This window comes from Petaurus breviceps, unplaced genomic scaffold (genome assembly GCF_028583685.1).
Source record: "Petaurus breviceps papuanus isolate PSGF00001 unplaced genomic scaffold, PetGlider_PUasm1.0 38, whole genome shotgun sequence".
Lineage (NCBI taxonomy): Eukaryota > Metazoa > Chordata > Mammalia > Diprotodontia > Petauridae > Petaurus > Petaurus breviceps.
Window position 1 is genome coordinate 62875260 of NW_027186304.1, and position 18800 is coordinate 62894059.

General features: G+C 39.0%; 1 protein-coding gene and 1 pseudogene across 1 annotated transcript in view; both read left to right on the plus strand.

The window, feature by feature from the left end:
• The first annotated feature begins 607 nt into the window (after window positions 1–607).
• LOC138170114 (small ribosomal subunit protein uS5-like) lies at window positions 608–2028 on the plus strand (annotated as a pseudogene).
• Window positions 2029–13361: 11333 nt separating this feature from the next.
• The window catches only part of LOC138170116 (lipoxygenase homology domain-containing protein 1-like), a 657842-nt gene continuing 652403 nt past the window's right edge, over window positions 13362–18800 (plus strand). The window contains exons 1-2 of the mRNA XM_069099511.1: window positions 13362–14009; window positions 15188–15359. Of these exons, the coding sequence (XP_068955612.1) occupies window positions 13368–14009; window positions 15188–15359 (814 nt within the window). The 5' untranslated portion in view covers window positions 13362–13367. The remainder of the gene's footprint in view (window positions 14010–15187; window positions 15360–18800) is intronic.

Sequence of the window (18800 nt, forward strand, 5' to 3'; positions counted from 1 at the left end):
GATGAGGAAACTGAGACAAATAGGGTTAAATGACTTGCTCAGGGTCATGCAGCTGCTAAGTCTGAGTACAGATTTGAACTCAGGAAGATGAGTCTTCCTGACTTCAGGCCTAGCACTCTAATCACTGTACCACCTAACTGCCCACTTGTGACAGTCTATGTTTCACTAAAATGTTTCTAAGCCATGTTCGATGACTGATGTGTTTTAAGCGATGCAAGAAAATTTTCTTAAAGTATGTTGTAATGGAAAGATGATTGAATTGAGTCAGAAGGTTTGTATTTTAATAGGGGTAAAAGATGGGTAGATGTAGACTAAATGATTTATTGGATTCAGAATCCATTGAATGACCGAACTGCTAAATAAATTCCTCTTTGCATGCCAGCCAATGAAGATGAGAAAATGAATTATTCCTTAAAGAAGTGGGGAAAAAGTATTAAAGTGGCAGTAGCAAATTCTGACCTACATAAAGAGTTTAGGGTGAGGCAGGAAAGAAGGATCAAGAAACACTTGGAAATTAAAAAAAAAAATCTGAAGTCCTTTCTGAAGAATAGGGTGCTGGATGCTCTTAGAAAAGAGGAAAACAGCTTGTACTTCTAGTGAACGCCAAATGGCAGATGATGCTGGTGGTGATACAGGAGGTGCAGGAGGCCCCGGGTGCCCCATCGTCGGAGGCTGGGGAGGCTTCCGTGGTGGCTTCGGCAGTGGGGGCCAAGGTTGGTGCCAGGGCCGTGGTTGAGGCCTGAGCCGTGGCCGCGGGGCCCGGGGAGGAAAGGCTGAAGACAAGGAATGGGTTCCTGTCACTAAGCTGGGCTGGCTAGTCGAGGATATGAAGATCAAGTCTTTGGAAGAGATCTATCTTTTTTTGTTTCCTATCAAGGAGTCTGAGATCATAGATTTCTTCCTGGGATTTTCATTGAAAGATGAGGTTCTGAAGATCATGCCTGTTCAGAAACAAACTAGAGCTGGACAACGTACCAGGTTCAAGGTTTTTGTGGCCATTGGTGACTACAATGGCCATGCTGGTCTGGGTGTCAAGTGCTCCCAGGAAGTGGCCACAGCTATTCGTGGTGCTATCATTCTGGCCAAGCTGTCCATCGCTCCTGTGAGATGTGGCTACTGGGGGAACAAGACTGGCAAGCCTCACACAGTACCCTGCAAGGTTACTGTGCGATGTGGGTCGGTTCTGGTGGGCCTGATCCCAAAGCCCTTACTGGCATTGTCTCAGCTCCTGGGCCTAAGAAACTGCTGATGATGGCTGGAATTGATGACTGCTACACTTCTGTGAGAGGCTGTACTGCCACTCTGGGCAACCTTGCTAAAGCTACCTTTGATGCCATCTCCAGAACATACAGCTATCTCACCCTAGACCTGTGGAAGGAGACTGTGTTCACTAAGTAAGTCTCCTCATGTAATGGGAATGTAAATTTTTAAGATCTTCCCTGCCCCTAGGCTAAAGTGCACCTGGAGCCTGGGGTGGGAGGCTTGTTTTTCAGTAGATACTTTTTGATTGGGCAGTGAGTCAATAAGGTTGGTACATTCTCTGAGCCAGGAGAAGGCTATATAAGCCCTGATGTGTAGCTTTGTTTTGGGGCTCACTTTGAGAAGCATTCTGTGATTTGATCAGATGAGACTCTGGGAAGCTGTTGTTGAGAGCCCTGCCCCCCCTTTGAAAAACCCAGATGTTGATTTGGTATGGATATAATGGTAGGACAGTTTGGAAATCTGTCTACTTGATCTGTTTCTCTGTCTTGATAATTCTGTCTGTATACTCTGAAGTTCAGGGTGCTGACCTTTTTCCCCTGAACTAGGTAAACAATACATATTTGACTGATTAAAGTAAGCTTGTTAACCCATTTTGAATTGCTTTCCTTTAACAAAGGGGATCTAAGAACCTGTGTTGGCAGTGACCCTGGGGATGCTGGGGTGCTTGCTGCTACACCTTATCAGGAATTCACCGACCATCTTGGGAAGACTCACACTCGAGTGTCTGTCCAGAGGACCTGGGCAGCTGCTGTGGCAACCACATAGATGTTTTTTTTTTTTTTAAGCAATTGGGGTTAAGTAACTTGCTCAAGGTTACATGGCCAGTTATTTCTGGGTGTGGTGCTGAGTCTCTGAGCCCGGATTTGATCCAGGTCATCCTGACATTGGAGCCGGTGCTCTTACTCGCTGAGCCACCTGGCTGCCCCTAAGCAATTGGGGTTAAGTAACTTGCTCAAGGTTACATGGCCAGGTGTTTCTGGGTGGGTGCTAAGTATCTGAGCCCGGGATTCGATTTCCAGGTCATCCCAACACTGGAGCCGGTAGTCTTACTCTCTGTGCTACCTGGCCACCCCTAGATGGTTTCTTTTATAAACAAATAAATTGTACTATGCCTGCTAAGAGAAAAAAAAAAGAAAATAAAAGAGGGGGAAACAAGCATTTATGGAATAAATGCCCGTTATGTGCCAGGCACTGTGCTAAGCATGGTACAAACATTTCATTTGATCCTCACAACAACCCTGAGGTGCAGCTCCTATTATGATTCCCATAGAGTTGAGAAAACTGAAATAGATAGAAGGTGATGACTTTATCTGAGTAGATTTGAGAATCCTCAGCATACAGATGATAATTAAATCCATAGAAGCTTATGAGGATCACCAAATGAAATAATATGAAGGGACAATAGTGGGACACTTGGAGTTAGTAGGTGTAACCTACATGTGATTCCAGCAAAGGAGATGGAGAAGAAGCAGTCAATTAGGAAAGAAACCAAGACAATGTGGTGCTCCAAAAAAGTGACTGACTGACTGGTGTGTAACATGGTGAAAAGTCATATTGCAATATTTCACCTCCACCTGAAATTTTTATTGTTATAGAGCATTATTATTTCTTAGAATATCAATAGAGTTATTACTTCATCATTTACTCAATAGGGCCAAGACTTCAACTGGAAGTCACTGGAAATTAAATCTCTCCAATATTTTTGGGGGGATCTTTCACAGTATGATGAAGATACTTGGGTCTTACAAGCTCATGTGACTATATTCTGACAATGATTTGTGTATAGCTTTGAATTAAAAAGTGATTTTCATCAGTAAAATAACCTTTCTCCAAACTTTAATATATCAGTTTTTATATTGTTTTGTCTCCAGTAGTCATTTTTTTCTTCATAGAAACAGCTAGGAACTGTTTTTTAAAACTGTTTTCACCCATTGTTTTTCAACATCAAGAAGTCTAGGTCACACTGTAGAGGAACAAATTCTAGATTAGTCTTGTTTTCTGAGCATTTACTTGGATGTTTTGCAGCAATAGTTTATTAGTTCTTGCCATTGATTTTCATTTTTGACTGCACTTTCCTTTACATTTTTTTTCTTTTTGGAGGGCAATTGGGGTTAAGTGACTTGCCCAGGGTCACATGGCTCACTTTTGTGTTTCTGAGGCTGGATTTGAACTCAGGTCCCCCTGACTCCAGGGCTGGTGCTCTATTCACTGTGCCACCTAGCCGCCCCTTTTTCTTTTACATTTTGGTGTAATTGATCCTGTTTCATTATGGGCTTGAATGATCCTTTAAATACCTGAATTCCCTTTACCATTAGCCTCTGCAATTCCTCTAACAGTCATTGAAGTGTACTCTTTACGATGGATAACTTTTGCATGTTTCCTTGAAGTAATAGCCATTCTTTAAAATGACAGAATTAAAAGCATGATAAAAGACATCAATGAACAAAGTATGTATGACACAAAATCAAGCATGCAGCTGACAGAGAACTAAAGATGGGGAAAGTAGCTAGGTGGCACAGTGTATATAGTGCTGGGCCTGCAGTCAAGTAGGCTTGAATTCAAATTTAGCCTCAGACACCTACTGACTGTATGAACCTAGGCAAGTCACTTAACCTTTGTCTGCCTCAGTTTCTTCAACTATAAAATGAAAATCACAATAGAGCCTACCTCACAGGGTTGTTGTGAAAATCAAGTGAGATCCTATTTATGAAATGTTTTGTACAGTGCCTGGCACATAGTAGGCACTAAAAAAACTATTATTTCCTTCTCACCTGTGATAGTAATGGAATATAAAGATCCCCCTGTATTGGCTTGGTTTTCAAATTGATTGTGTTAAAACCCAGAGCTTGTTAATCCCACCTGTGGGATGGACTTGTTGACTTGAAAAGAGAGACACGAACTGGGAGAAGCTGGTGACTTAGATTTGGAGAGACAAGAGAGAGGCAGAGGAACTTTTTGGAAGCAGCACTTATGGAGGCAGAGGGAGACTGAGAGGATTGCTGAGGGCCACTTTGAATTGCCCTGGACTTTTGAGACCTGCCCCCGGAGCTGCCAAGGACTGAGGAGACATGGCTGTTTGGCTGGTACTTTGTCTGTTTTGATGTTGTTTTGCCAGATTTGTCCACTGGTGAAGGACAGTGCTGTTGTTGCAGGCGTCTGGGAACCTTTCTGTTGGTTCAGAGCTCCTGAGACTGTCCTGTAGACAGAGAGTGAATACTGTCCACTGGTGAAGGACAGTGCTGTTGTTGCATGGGTCTGGGAACCTTTCTGTTGGTTCAGAAGCCCTGAAGAAGGATTTTCTTGTTGTATGTTTACAGAAATCCTGGGAGAGGGTTTTGCTAATGTTTTCAGGGGTCCTAGGACTGTTCTGCAGACAGAGGATGAATTAATGAAGAGACTGGCAATGTATCTTGTGGCCTGGCTAAGCCTTGTCTCCCCAGGAACTAAGATTGCTGAGAACTTGCCTAGTGTCAAGATGAAGAAAAGACCTCCATTTGGGTATTAAGTGCTGTGCTTAAACTTGTTGTAACTCTGGGGTAGATTCAATTGTGATCCAGGGGTGGGGAACTTTTGACCTTTTTGTGTTCTGTGGTTGAACAAATGAATGTACTTTACTTATGTTTGGAAACTAATCTCCATTTGAGAAGAGGGGCTTTGTGGTGGACTAAATGAAGGTACAGCCTAGGGGTGGAGTAGTATTTAGAACAGGGACTTTGTAATTGATTGAATGATTGGAAGGTCCTAGGGTGGGGTAGTACTTGGAGATTATTTAATCACCCTTAGTAAATGCTGTATTTTGAATGATGTCATGTTTTGATCTTCTCTGTTCTTAATTTGTCACTGAATAAAATGGAGAGCGCCTATGCTGGTATTCTGAACCTTGGGAAGTTGCCTTTCCTTGGCATTACATTACACCCCCTTCCTCGGTCTAGTTTCATCTGGTCAAGTTTAGCTGTTCTGAGTTAGTTTGGTGTCAGCAGAATCCTACACACATGACTATTACTGACACAAAATGAAAACATATCACAGTTATTACTCGTGCCAAGTAATTAATAAAAAATTGTACATATATGTATGTATATATAAACAAATATATATGTGTGTATAAATATATAAATCTCTACATAAGTTTGTCTGTCTGTCTCTGTCTCCTCATCAAAAAAGATGTTGGGTTTGGATTAGATGAGCTGTGAGGTTTTTTTCTAGTTCTAAACCCTACCCTTCCCTGACTCTTAATAGTCTCCTGGATTTCACTGTGTCAGAATTGTTCCACCTCCTTTGTAGTATTTTGTTAATTGATATTCATGAACATCTGTGTTTTTTGGTATCATTCTAGAATGTGGGCAGATGCTACCCCTAACCATTCAGGTAAGGGGTTGGCAATGGGAAAGGTAGAGAGAAGCCCAGGTTGGAGGAAGGCTGAAGTTTCCAGATCCCATAATTTCAGGAGATCAGAAAAACTAAATTCAACAAACATTCATTAATACCCTCTTTTTGCCAAGTTCAGTGTTGGTTGTTGGAGGCACAGGGATAAAAAATGAAGAACATTTGCGTAGTGTTTTAAGTTCTGTGATGTGCTCTATATACATCATTTCATTTGATGCTCATAACCACCCAATGGAATTTGAAGTATAGCAAGTGAGTCAGCAAGCATTTATTAATTGTTTACCCTATGTCTACTCTCTGCTAAGCACAGAGAATAGAAAGGCAAAAACTGTTCTTGCTATCAGCTTATATTGTAGTGGAGAAGAAAACACGTAAATAATTATGCATATACATGATGCTAATGGAAGGTAATCTCAAAGGTGGCACGGTGGATATAGTGCTGGGCCTGGAGTCAAACAGACCTGAGTTCAATCTGGCCTCAGATACTTACTAGCGATGTGACCATGGGCAAGTCAATTAACCCTGTTTGCCTCGGATTCCTCATCTGTAAAATGAGTTGGAGAAAGAAATGACAAACCACTCTAGTATCTTTGCCAACAAAACCCCAAATCGGGTCACAAAGAGTCAGGCACAACTGAAAATGATTGAACACCATCACAGGGATGTTCAGAGGCAGAAGTAGGGAAGATCACATTCCAGGAATGGGGGACAGCCAGGGAAAAGGCAGAGTCACGAGACAGAATTGTCTGAGAGAAACAGCCCAAAGGTCAGTGTCACTGGGTCATACAGGGCAGTAAAGAGTAAGAAGATTGGGAAGGTAGGAGGGGGCCAGGTTGTGCAGATCTTTAAATGCCAGAGGATTTTATATTTTATCATAGAGGTAAAATGAAGCCTCTGACATTTAATGATGTGCACTTTAGGAAAATTGCTTTGTCAGCTGAGTAGAAGATGGATTCCTGTGGGGAGAGATGAGACAGAGACTGGAAGGCTATTGTAGTAGTCTAGGCGTGAGGTGATGAGACCTTAAATTAGGACAACAGCTGTATGAGTGGAGAGAAAGGGAGATATGTGAGGCATCTCTAAAGGTAAAAATGATGAAATTTGGCTACCAATTGCATATATGGGACAAGTGTAGGTGAGCGGTTGAGTTTGACACTAAAGGTGTGGGCCTACATTATTGGGAAGATGATTGTGCCATTAAGAGTAATAGAGAAGTTGGGAAGAAAGGACTTTTAAGGAGGAAAGAAACTATTTTGGACATAAGTGGTTTGAGATGTGTATCAGGCAGTTCAAGATGTCCAGAAAGGCAGTTGGTGATATAAAACTGGAGCTCAAACAGGCACGGGGAACCTGCAGGCTTAAGGCCACATATGGCCTTCTGAATCCTTAAGTGTGTTCTTTTGACTGAATCCAAATTTTACAGAACAAATCCCAAAGGAATCAGTCAAAAGTCCACACTTAAGGATTTAGAAGGCCACATATGGCCTTTAGGCTTCAAGTTCCCCATGCCTTACTCAAAAGAAAGATTAGAGCTGACACATAGATCTGAGAATCTTTTGGATAGGAATAATCATTGAAACTATGGTAGCTGATGTCATCACCAACAGAAATAGAATAAAGGTAGAAGAGAAGAGAAGAGGGCCCAGGAAAGAGTATTGATGGGCAACCATGGTTAGCAGGCATGTTTTAGATGAAAATACAGCAAAAGAGACTGAGAAGTGGTCAGACAGGTAGGAGGCCAAACAGATGAGAACAGTGTCACAGAAATCTAGAGAAAAGGGAGTATCAGGGAGAAGAGGGTGAATGACAGTGTCAGGGGTCACATAGAGGTCAAAATAGATAAGGACTGAGAAAAGACAAGTATAGCTATTATTTTTCCTGTTTTACTAATGGTGAAATTGTTATGAGAGGTTTAGTGACTTGTTTTGAAATAGGTCACCTAGTAAGTATCTGAAGTGTGATTCGAACTCAGTTCTTTTTGGCTCCAACTCCAGCAAAGATGCAAATTGACTCAGTGCAAACCATCAAGGGATCTAGAATTCAGGGAGTCTAAATAGAGGCCAGGCATTGTCTGCGTTCAGGGCCAAGGTTGAAGTGTCAGTCTATTATGCTGGGTGTTTTAAAAGTTAATTTCTTTATTTTTAATTTTCAGCATTCTATGCTGATTTTTTATGGTAACGGTGTGACAGGTCAGAAGAAGCAAAGAGTACATGTAGTGAGTTCATAGCCCAGAACCTAGACAAAAATCAAGGAGGTCTGTACAAGTAGCAAGCCATGCCTTCTACCTAGTTAGGTAAAATAAGGAGGGAGCAGAGGGGTAGCTAGTTTGAGGAAGGAGGCCCAGTTTTAGTGTCCTAGACTTCAGTCCATGCCTATATTAAGAGATACACAGAAAATTCCTGATGTGGGGCAGATTTCAGGGTTCAAGGGTTCAGCATGGGCATGAAGGAAGAATATAGAGCTTGTTTCCACATGGACAGCACAACAGGGTCTCTGCCCTGCTTTCTGTGCTAAGCTTATACACCCTGCTTGGTGGCATTCCTGTCTAGGGACACCATTCATGTTCATCTTGTGCAATGCTGAAGAGCCAAACTGTTTACCTTGCAGGCTGGGAGAGGCAAGCTTCTACTGGTGCTTATGATTATCATTGCAAGGGAGCTAACCCTAGTGAGTCAGTGAACCAAGAGCAAGCAAGCCTCAAAAGTCAAGGCAAGTAAGGCGTCAGGAATCCAGAAGGTAGAGACAATGGCACCAGAAACAGAACCAACCAAGAGAGATCCTCTATAAACATGGATTCTCTCTCTGTAAACTGACATTTGCTTATTGTCCCCAGAAATGTATCTGTGGAGAAAGTTAAGTGGTTAACTACTGACAGAGGTCTGTATTGAAGGACGACAAGAGGATTAGCCCAAATTTTTATTAATATAGTTAATTTTAACCGGTAGTTTATCACAAAATATGCATCTGAGGCAAAACTGTGCAGTCATGATTTATTTTCTTTTGTGAATTGAAGGATAATAAGTCAGAAGAAAACATAGATACAGATTGATTTTTTTAAAGCAGCAGAAAAGGCATAAGTTGGCAAAATGTGTAAGTTAAAGGAATCAGCTGTTACTGGGATTCTCTTCTCTGTACCCTTGAGGTGCCGTGCAAAACAGAGATGGGAAGCTTGCTCAAGTACTGATTAGGAAAAGCATCTTCAAATCAGATTAGGTCACTGGTCGTCATTAGAGGGAACAGTTGCCATCTGTGGAGATACTGTTTTGTAAAACCCTGAAACATGTTCCAGTCCCACTACAATTAAACAAAGCAGTGCAATCAGACTATGTCTACAGAAACCTGCTCTCTTTGGCTGTCTTGCGGTGTCACTTTTTTTTCACCTCGAGCAGTGCTAAATAACCAAACTCTTTACCTTGATGACCATTTGTATTAGAAGCCACAACGATGTAGCATTAAACAGTATGAATATTAAGGGGGAAAGAAGCTTAGGTCATTATCTTTTCCTTTTGTAATGAATATTCTGAACAAACATTATCTCAGGATTATTTATTACTTGGATGAAGCACCAAACACCTTTAAAAATTTTTTAAAAATAAAGAATTTTAAATTTTATTTTATTTTTTACATAAAGAAATGAGAATTTGGGGTTATGAAGTCTGAGCAATGAGTGAGAAATGCTTGTATGTGGTGTGCTTCCTTGTGAAAATGACGTGAAATCAGAAACATTATCCAAAAGAAATTCTAATGAGAAAGATAGCTGAACTTCTGAACCTGCAACTCAGCGGATTTGGCTCTGATTGTCAGTTCAACCAAAATGAGTGCTGACTGGCGATTAGCATCAGCTCAGATTAAGTTAATTGGCTTTAGCCAATCCCTAGGCAGACTCTCATTTGGAATAAACCTGAAAGCGTTTCTTTCATTGTACAAAGTGAAGTGGTTACATGACCAATGACATTAATCTAAGTTAACAAACAAATTGAAAATCTTTTTTAAAGAAAACTTTTGAGGAAGACTTCAATTCCTGGTGAGTATAGAAACATCTTTCATTTTTCTAAAGTAAGATTTTTTTTTAGCTAGTTTCATGGATGTTTTTCTTTTCAGATCAACTTTACTATTGCTATATCTTTATGTTGGACATAAAACTAGTATCATGCTATGAAATGGTAACAGATGGTGTCCAGTATACCAGTAGTATTAACAATCTGATATCATTGAAGATATAAGGAGTAATTTAAAAACTCTAGTAATCTTTGTTGGTTTGTGATTTAGAAAAAAAATTAGGTAAATCTGGTTTACTCAAAGGTAAATAAAGTTGACCTGAAAAAAAGGTGTATAGTATATTATCACACATGAAATACTTTTTTCAGTTTCTTTTATATTAAATGTTTGAAGTATAATTAGAGTTGACAAGCTAGACTTTGATATCTTCTTTTCAGCTTTCGACTTCCTATTTATAAGTTGCTTTAATTTATACTACATAATCAAAATAATGAAATTTTATATCTTTAAAAGCCGGTTGTTTTTCCGGTCAAGTGAGTCACAAAGATTCAGAAAAAGCTTTGTGGTAGAGATAGATGTTTAGCTTACTGTAAGATGTTTTGTTGACTCAACATTACCATTGTAATTATTACAGTCAATCAATGAATTTAAAAAAAAATGCTCCATATAGTATTTTTAAAACTCTGTGCTCTAACTTTAGACAATGAATTAACTAAAAAGACAATTATGGGCGTGGGAAGGTGGAGTTGATTGTCCCCAAATGACTTTTTGTTGTTGTTGATTTAGTCTAATAAGGTAAAGTAAACCGTGACTTCGATTACTTCTTTCTCAAGTTAGTTCCAAATATATATGTATGGATATATATGGATATATTTTTATACATGTGTATATATGTGTGTGCTTATATATATACACACGCACATATATATACACACATACATACACAGATATACATATGTGTGCGGATAGATAGAGATGTTGAAAAGGCAAAATCTATAGGACTTGTCAACAGCTTGGATATAGTGGGTGGGAGACAGTGAGGTATCCAGGATGATTCCTAGCTTATGAGCCTGAGGAACTGGGAGAATGGTGTTGCCCTCTGCAATAATAGGGGAGATACAGAAATGGGGAAGGTTTAGGGGGAAAGATATATGTATTCACATACATGGGTATATACATATATGTATATATATACCCATGTATACTCACATATATCTATATATATCTCTACAGATACACACAGATGAACTAAAACTATGTAAATGTGGGTACATAAATCCACACATGTATATATGATCAGGCTAAGCATATGTGTGTATATATATAGATATTGTATATGTGGCATATATATCTATAGATGGATATACGTCTATACATATCTATCTATATTTATAAACTTCAAATGGCAAAGAATTAACTTCATCACTTAAAATAGGTAGAAATAAATGTTAATAAATGCTACACATGTCATTCTATTCTCCTTTGCATATTCTCTTTTTTATTTTTATCATTATAATTTTTTATACTGGGTCTTCCTGTCTTACCCAGATTAGAAGTACAGCAGACACTTCTGGGCATGGAAGCTTTGACTGCTTCCATTTCTGATTTGGGCTACTTCCCCCCTCTATAACAACTTGGTGACCCCTTGTTCCCAAAGTATCATCATATTGGTGCCAGATTTAACGTGGGCATTAGCCTTACTTTGGCTCAGCAGTGCAAGTCATTCACTGGCCTTGGTGTGCCAGCACACCTGGCCACATTCTGTTTTGGCCAATTTAGACTTTGAACTGCCCCTCTATTTTATCTCTGTGCATCTGTTCAGGTCAAACGTCATCCCTGAAGTACACTCTCTTTACATCTTTGTCCTTGGAATCCCTTCTTTTTTTTTTTTCAAGGCCCAGCTAAGGTGTCATCTCCGTGATTTGTGTCAATGTTATTCCCTTCCTCAATTAAGACTGTAAACTCCTTAAGGTCAGGGAGTATGTTGGTACCTAGCATAATGCCCTGAATACAATAAGCATGTCACATCTGTTGAATAGAATTAATGTATGTTCTATAATGCTATCTATCAGTTTATAGAATGAAAAGCATGTTATAACTAAGAAAAATGGATGATTACAAGATAAGAGCAAGAGATGATTGATTAGCGACAGCTCTAGTGTCAGAAGAGAAAGCTGTACAGCGGATTAGAGATGTGGCCAGGACATCCAATAGAGTACAAAGCAGAACTGACATGAGAATGTAAGATTCTTGCTTTTGGGTAGTCTATATTTCCTTAAATTTATAGGAGAAGTGTGTGACTAAAGGAGGACACATGCTGACCCGTTGCCTTTGGAAGTATTTAGCTTGCCCTATATTAGAGCCTAATAGCTTAATGCATTATTCTTACAGTCCTATTTATCTCCTGTTAATAATTAGCAATGTTAACTCCTTAATCTCCACCATAGCTCAGCAGCATGGGGATAATAAGTGTTGTATCTTTTAGATTTCGGAAACCTTCTCTATTGACTAAAGGGACAGAGGATACTGTTATGTATTTTTAAATGTAAATTTAAATATGAAGAGAAAAATGCCCCAACCCCCCCCTTGTAGAAAGAGAACCCATAAGCATGGACACTGGGTAGGTCTCTGTTCTGTTTGGAATCATCAGTAAAGAATGATACGAATCTAGAAGTATAATCTAAATGTGAATGGTTTATTATATTTTTATTATGAAACAGATAAAGACTTGTCATCATTTCTATTTTATAGATGGAGGAGTAAGTACTGAGACATTATGCAACCTGCCCAAGGTCAAATAAGGGTTTCTCATGACAGGGATGAGAAAGGATTGCAATTTTGCTGACTCAGCTCCTCAGCTGGATCCTCTAGCTTCCCACTCCTCCTGCTTTGTGCAGTTCTGCCTTTATTTTCTCAAGTACCATAATTGCTTTCATCCATTGGAAGAAAACATCTAATTTCTATTCTGATCTTTGAATACATTTTCCTAAAGAATACGCAGATAAGATTTGCAAATTACACTGGAGATATATGAAGGAATCTTAGATAACAGCTTGGATCTATTTAAGTGGGTGATTGGGGCCAGATTTATAGCGAGTTTTAAATTACAAATATACTTTTTTTTTCATCTTCAGAATGCTGATTACATTTATTCAATTGGTTCAGTTTTTCTTTAGAATTTACCCATATTTCCAAGCTGTGGGGAATGCTTACTGTTTCTTAAGACACCAGTAATTAAGGTGATTTAATACAACCAAAAATGCAATAAAATAGCACAAAACAAAAAAATACAACCGAGAGCCAAGCAAATTCCCCCACAACAGCTCACTTTCCAGTTAAGAGACTGTGGTTTTATCAATTAGTGGAAATTTTCTGAAGGCTTCCTAGTTCTCTGAAATTTGGATCTGGGAATAATTGATAGGAGTACTTTGTATGACTTTTAACTGTCATAGGGCAGTATAAGAGATGGAGCACTAGACTTGAGATAAAATCCTGCCTCCGACACTTACTAGCTGTGCCATCCTGCCTCAGTTTCCTCATCTGTAAAATGGGGATAACAATAGGATTTACCTTGTAGAATTGTTGTGAGGATCAAACAAGATAACAAATGAGCCCTTATACAAATACTAGCTTTCATTATTGCTATCATTATAGTTACAGGACTTATTATTATTTGTTTGAATTTTCCTTTTCTCCTTTGTCTCTAGATTCCAGTCAAAATGAGTGAGACTCCTTCCACTAACTTTTCGATGATTCGTGCAGCGTCTTCGGAAGGTCAAGCTTCTTATCCTCGACACTTCAATGTCACTCAACCAGTTGTGGCCAAAAGAATCAGTTTTTATAAGAGTGGAGACCCTCAGTTCAGTGGGATCCAGATGGTTGTCAACCCTCGATCTTTCAAGAGTTTTGATGCCTTGCTTGACAACTTGTCTAGGAAGGTCCCATTGCCCTTTGGTGTCAGAAATATTAGCACCCCACGGGGCATCCATAGCATCACCAATCTGGAGGACCTAGAGGATGGTAGGTCATACATCTGTTCCCACAAGAAGAAAATAAAACCCATTGACCTGGAGAAGGCTCGCCAGAAGCCCCTGCCCTGGCAGAGCAGTCGACCCATCAGTGCTCATCGCAGAGCTGCCCAGCTGGCCAGGATGAAGGAGTTTGGCCTGGCTCATCGAGAGCTTCCTGTGGTGGTTCAGACACCAAGAAAGCTCTTAGTTTTCAAAAATGGCGATCCAAGGACTAGGCACGTTATAATTCTAAGTAGGAAGATCACCCAGAACTTTGAGGCCTTTCTGGAACACCTGACTGAGCTCATGCAATACCCAGTTGTGAAGTTGTATACCACAGATGGAAGGAAGGTAAGGAGGGACATCTGAGAGACAGCCACCCCTACTTAGTGATATTGCCACCAACCACTGGAATGAAGTTTACTCTTTTGATTCAGGAAAGCTTAATCAATAAATCATTTAATAAATTACCAGGAATTAATCAAACTCTTACTATATGTTAAGTACTGTGTTTTGCCAAAGGGATGCAGAAAAGAAAAATCATTCCTGCCCTCAAGGAGAACGTATTTAATCAGAGGAACCGTAATGATGATATTAAAACTATAATGGCTGCTGTTGGAGGTTTGTCCTATAAGCAGGCATAACAATGAATGGGACTAGAAGTATTTAATTTGGATGCTTGGGGTGGGGTGGGGGTTAATCTTTGGCCTCCTTATGCCTCCACAAGTAAAAAATGTGTATAGATATCTTCTTTGCTGACTTTAGTGTATAAGTAGAGGAGTACTTTATATTGCAGTCAGTCCATTCTCTAGCTTAGAGTAAGGTGTAAGACAGGCAACACCTTGAATACTGTTGGGGGTTGGGCTTGAGGAAGGCAGAGGACAGACGTGTCATCTCATAGGTCGTTATATCTCCCTGGCTACACCATGGGATCTTCAGGGAGAGTGGAAATACCATTTATTTCTTTCATATTTGCATAATGAGAAATAGCATGTGTAGTTCATAGAGGACCTGCCTTGGAGTCAGGAAGGCCTGGGGTTCAAGCTCTTTCTCTGGCACATACTAGCTACTCAGCATGGACACCTCACTTAATCCTGGCCCAGACAACTCTTCAAGCTTAAATCTATAGAAGAATTGATAGATAATAAGAATTTCCAAACTAGGAGTTCTGTGTGCAGATGAAACCATAGGTCCAGAGGGAGGAAAAATTGTTTAAAGCACCTAGAACTTTCACCTACCACCCTAGCAGTTCAATGAATCCTTATTTATTTCCTCTAAGCCCAGGAGATTTAATGAGCTGAAAAAGGTAATAATAAAAGCAATAACAATAATACTAATATTTTATATTTATTTAATGTTTTAAGCTTACAAATTCCTTTACATACACAATCTCATCTGAGATTTAGATTAGAATTGAAAATGACTATGTGGAAAGGATAAAACCTTTATTATATGTGGTAGTTGTAGCCAGATTTTCCAAAATGCACATTGTTCCATGTTGCTGATGTGACCTTTTCTGTTTCTTTGAGGTGCCCAGCCTACAGGCCGTTATACTGAGTTCCGGAGCTGTAGTGGCTTCCGGAAGAGAACCATTTAAACCAGGAAATTATGACCTTCTTAAGTACCTGCTTCCTGATCAATTACCAAGGACTTCCAAACGCATTTACCCAAAAGGACAGGCTAAACCAGAGGGCAGAAGAAGTAAGTCACTTAGAAAATAGAGCTGCCATTTGTATTCCTAAAATTTTTGACAGCAAGAGAAAATACATGTTGAAATGAACCAATTTCCCATATTGTAGGAAAGAAAGTTAAAGAGAAATAGAAACTGAAAGGTATTTCTCGTTCTAATCTGGATTTGGTTATCCCATATATCTAGATGTTTTTCATCTTCTTATTTTGATCATGAGAAAAGGTACCTGACTGAAACAATGTCATACCCCCTCCTTTCTACAGCTGGTGCCAAGCTGAATTAACCAACAGGTTGTGTGATGTCTTGCTTCAAGGGGAAGGAAAATGTCATGGTTTCCACCTGGTTGAATTCTGCAGTGATATTACAGCTTAGCACAAAAATTGTCTAATAACATTCAGTTTGCTTCAGCAAATGAGCAGAATTGCCATAATTTATCAGATCCTTAAATCCATTCTTCCCAACTTTCTGCAATCATTCCTAAATCAATCCAAGAGTTTTCAAACCACCTTTTATTAATTTAGAGAAAAGATTTAAAGTGTTCAGTCTAGAGAATCAAAAGCCTTGGACTGCTGATTCTAAAGAAAATTCTGTAAGATGAGTGTTCTGTACAAATAGACATACATACATACATACATACATACATATACATATATGATGGGACCAGATTGAACTGTCTCATAAGAGCCAATCATTAATGTTTCAATGCGATCATTTGTTTATATCTTGCTTTTTGGAGGGGGGGGAAGGTAGGGCAATTGGAGTTAAGTGACTTGGCCAAGGTCACACAGCTAGTTTTGCATTAAGTGTCTGAGGCCAAATTTTAACTCAGGTCCTCCTGACTCCAGGGCCAGTGCTCTGTTCACTGTGCCCCATAAGTGCCCCTCAGTGTGATCATTTAAACTTTAGAAATCTTTGAATGCTACAAATGATTATTTTGGTGTTTGTCTAGATTTAAGAAAATGATGGGGAAAATGTTAATAATGAAATTAAACTTAAAAGTATGTCTTGTTACATTTTTCTTCCTGGAGAAAGAGTTGTTTTTTTCCATCATGGTAATGGTTCTAGGGCACTTAGTGTTATTGGAGAAGGCTTTGGATAAATGATGCAGTTATTGCCACTTTCACCTTTTTATTTGCAACCCCTTTGACCTTCTGAATACTTTATGTTTTGATAGTGACTGGTAGTGAGTGCCTCACTCGTTCTGTTTTTTTTTTTTTTAAAGAAATTGAGGTTAAGTAACTTGCTCAAGGTTACACTGCCAGTTATTTTTGTGTGTGTGTGGGTGTGAAGTATCTGAGGCCGGAACCGATCCCAGGTCTCCCGACTCTGGGGCCGGCGCTCTTACTTACTGCGCCACCTGGTCGCTCCCACCTCACTCATTCTTAAGGAATTACTCTCTGATTTGTCAGCCATAAAACTCTACTGTAGCATATACACCAATCCTTATATATGGCCAAAATAATACAATTTGACAGAAATGTGTTTCTCATATTTTTAGTAGTTATATCTCAATATTTTTAACTGAGGTAGAGAAAAAAAATCTCTGATAAAGTCATATTCAAAAAAGGAAAACTATCTGTTGGAGAATGTGTTTTATGAATATAATTTATTAATGATATAAGGATTATGGCACTATAGATATATCTAGGAGGGTGAAGTCATTTTTTCCAACCCCTTCATTTTATAATGAGGCAAGTGAGGCCCAAGGTATTAAGTGACTTACACTAGGTCATTTAGATAATAATGATGAAGAAGGGACTCAACTCAGGTGCTCAGGCCCAATACTTAGTACAGGGCCTCACACATGATAGGTGCTAAATAAATGCCTGTTGACTTGATTTTTCTCCAAATCCAGTGTTCTTTCCCCTCTACCAATCTGTTTCTATTAATGATAGAAAAATGAGGTCATACATATAGAGCAGTGTTGGAGATCTTTGGAAGAAATGAAGCCCTTAAATCTATAGTATTATGTATCTTCACCAGGTCCTATAAAAATGATTGAAGTAATGATTGAGTTGAACAAATTTAATTTAAAAATTTGCATTTACAAATCTAAAAGGAGGTATGTGGATTCAAAGAGAGCATTGCAATGTTTCACTTCTTGCCATTGAAATGGGGTAGGAGTGGGATGCATTATTCCAAGCAGTCTCTTAAAAAAAAAAAACTTTCAAAGGAAAGAAAATAAATCCTGAGTTTCTTTTTCCTTCTGTGATGCCACAGTTTATAGTAATTTCTGCCTATGTTTGCAATAAAAAGGAAGTGAGGCTGAGTTCCTCCACACTAAGAGATTCTTCTCAAATTAAGCCCAGGATATGGCTACCAGTGTATCCCTGCAATGTCACCAAAAACATCTACTCCTAACCTCTAATGACAATAAAAAGACTAGTGGATATTTGGAGATGATGAGAATTGAAGAGTCATTTGCCAATTAAAACAATAATAGAATGTACTCTGGATCCCAGCTTTGCTCCTGGCTCTGCTAGAGGTGTTTGTGTTGTCTTAGACTAGTCAGAGGGGGTGCCTTTTGGTGGGGGATCAATGAATCTAAAGGATTACATGCAGTTTGTTTCAAGGGAATTCATTTTTGATGGAGTTACTCTTAAAGCTGTTATTGAAATGGGATTTAAAAGTGATTGTTCAAACAGGTACAAAAATAAGAAAAAAGCCAGAAGAATTCAAATAAGGATTATTTACCTAATGGTGGTATACAAAACTCAAAATTAAATTTAAAAAATAGAGTTACTTGACTTGAAGAGGAAAGATGCTAAGATGATTATAGTGATGATAATAGGAATAGCAAGTGGTTCTGTGATTTCATGGGTAGGGGAAATTCCCAGATAAGGAAGCTTCCTTGTCAATGCAACTCAACACCTTCTCTGCAGTCTACCATTTTAGGGATTAAATGACTTGCCCAAGGTCACATAGCTTGTATGCACCAGATGTGGGACTTGAACCCTGGTGCTCCTGGATTTGTGGCCAGCTATGTATCTGCTATGCTGCATTGCCTCATGTGATAATAACTGAAATTTAGGTAGCACTTTGAGGTTTGCAAACCATTTTATAGATATGTTCTCTCATTTGATCCTCAAGTAAAGTAAGTGAAGTAAGTGCTGTATTTATTATCACCCTAGCTATATGACTCTTGGCATGTCACTTAAACTCTCAGTGTTCAAGGCAAGTTTTTACCACTAATGAAGATGAAATTAAAGCGATTATAAGAGTTATCCTGCCAGATTATATGCCAATGAATTTAACAATTTAAGTGAAATGGAAGAATATTTACAAAAATATAAGTTGCCTAGATTACTTTTGGTTGTATTCTGAGTATTTAAAGTCATTCCCATTATTTGATAATTTTTATAGTTGCACTGAACAGAAATTCAGATTTTTTTCTTCCAAAAATGATTGTTACTTTGTGATATATAACTCACTGTTGCCATATTTTTGTTGCC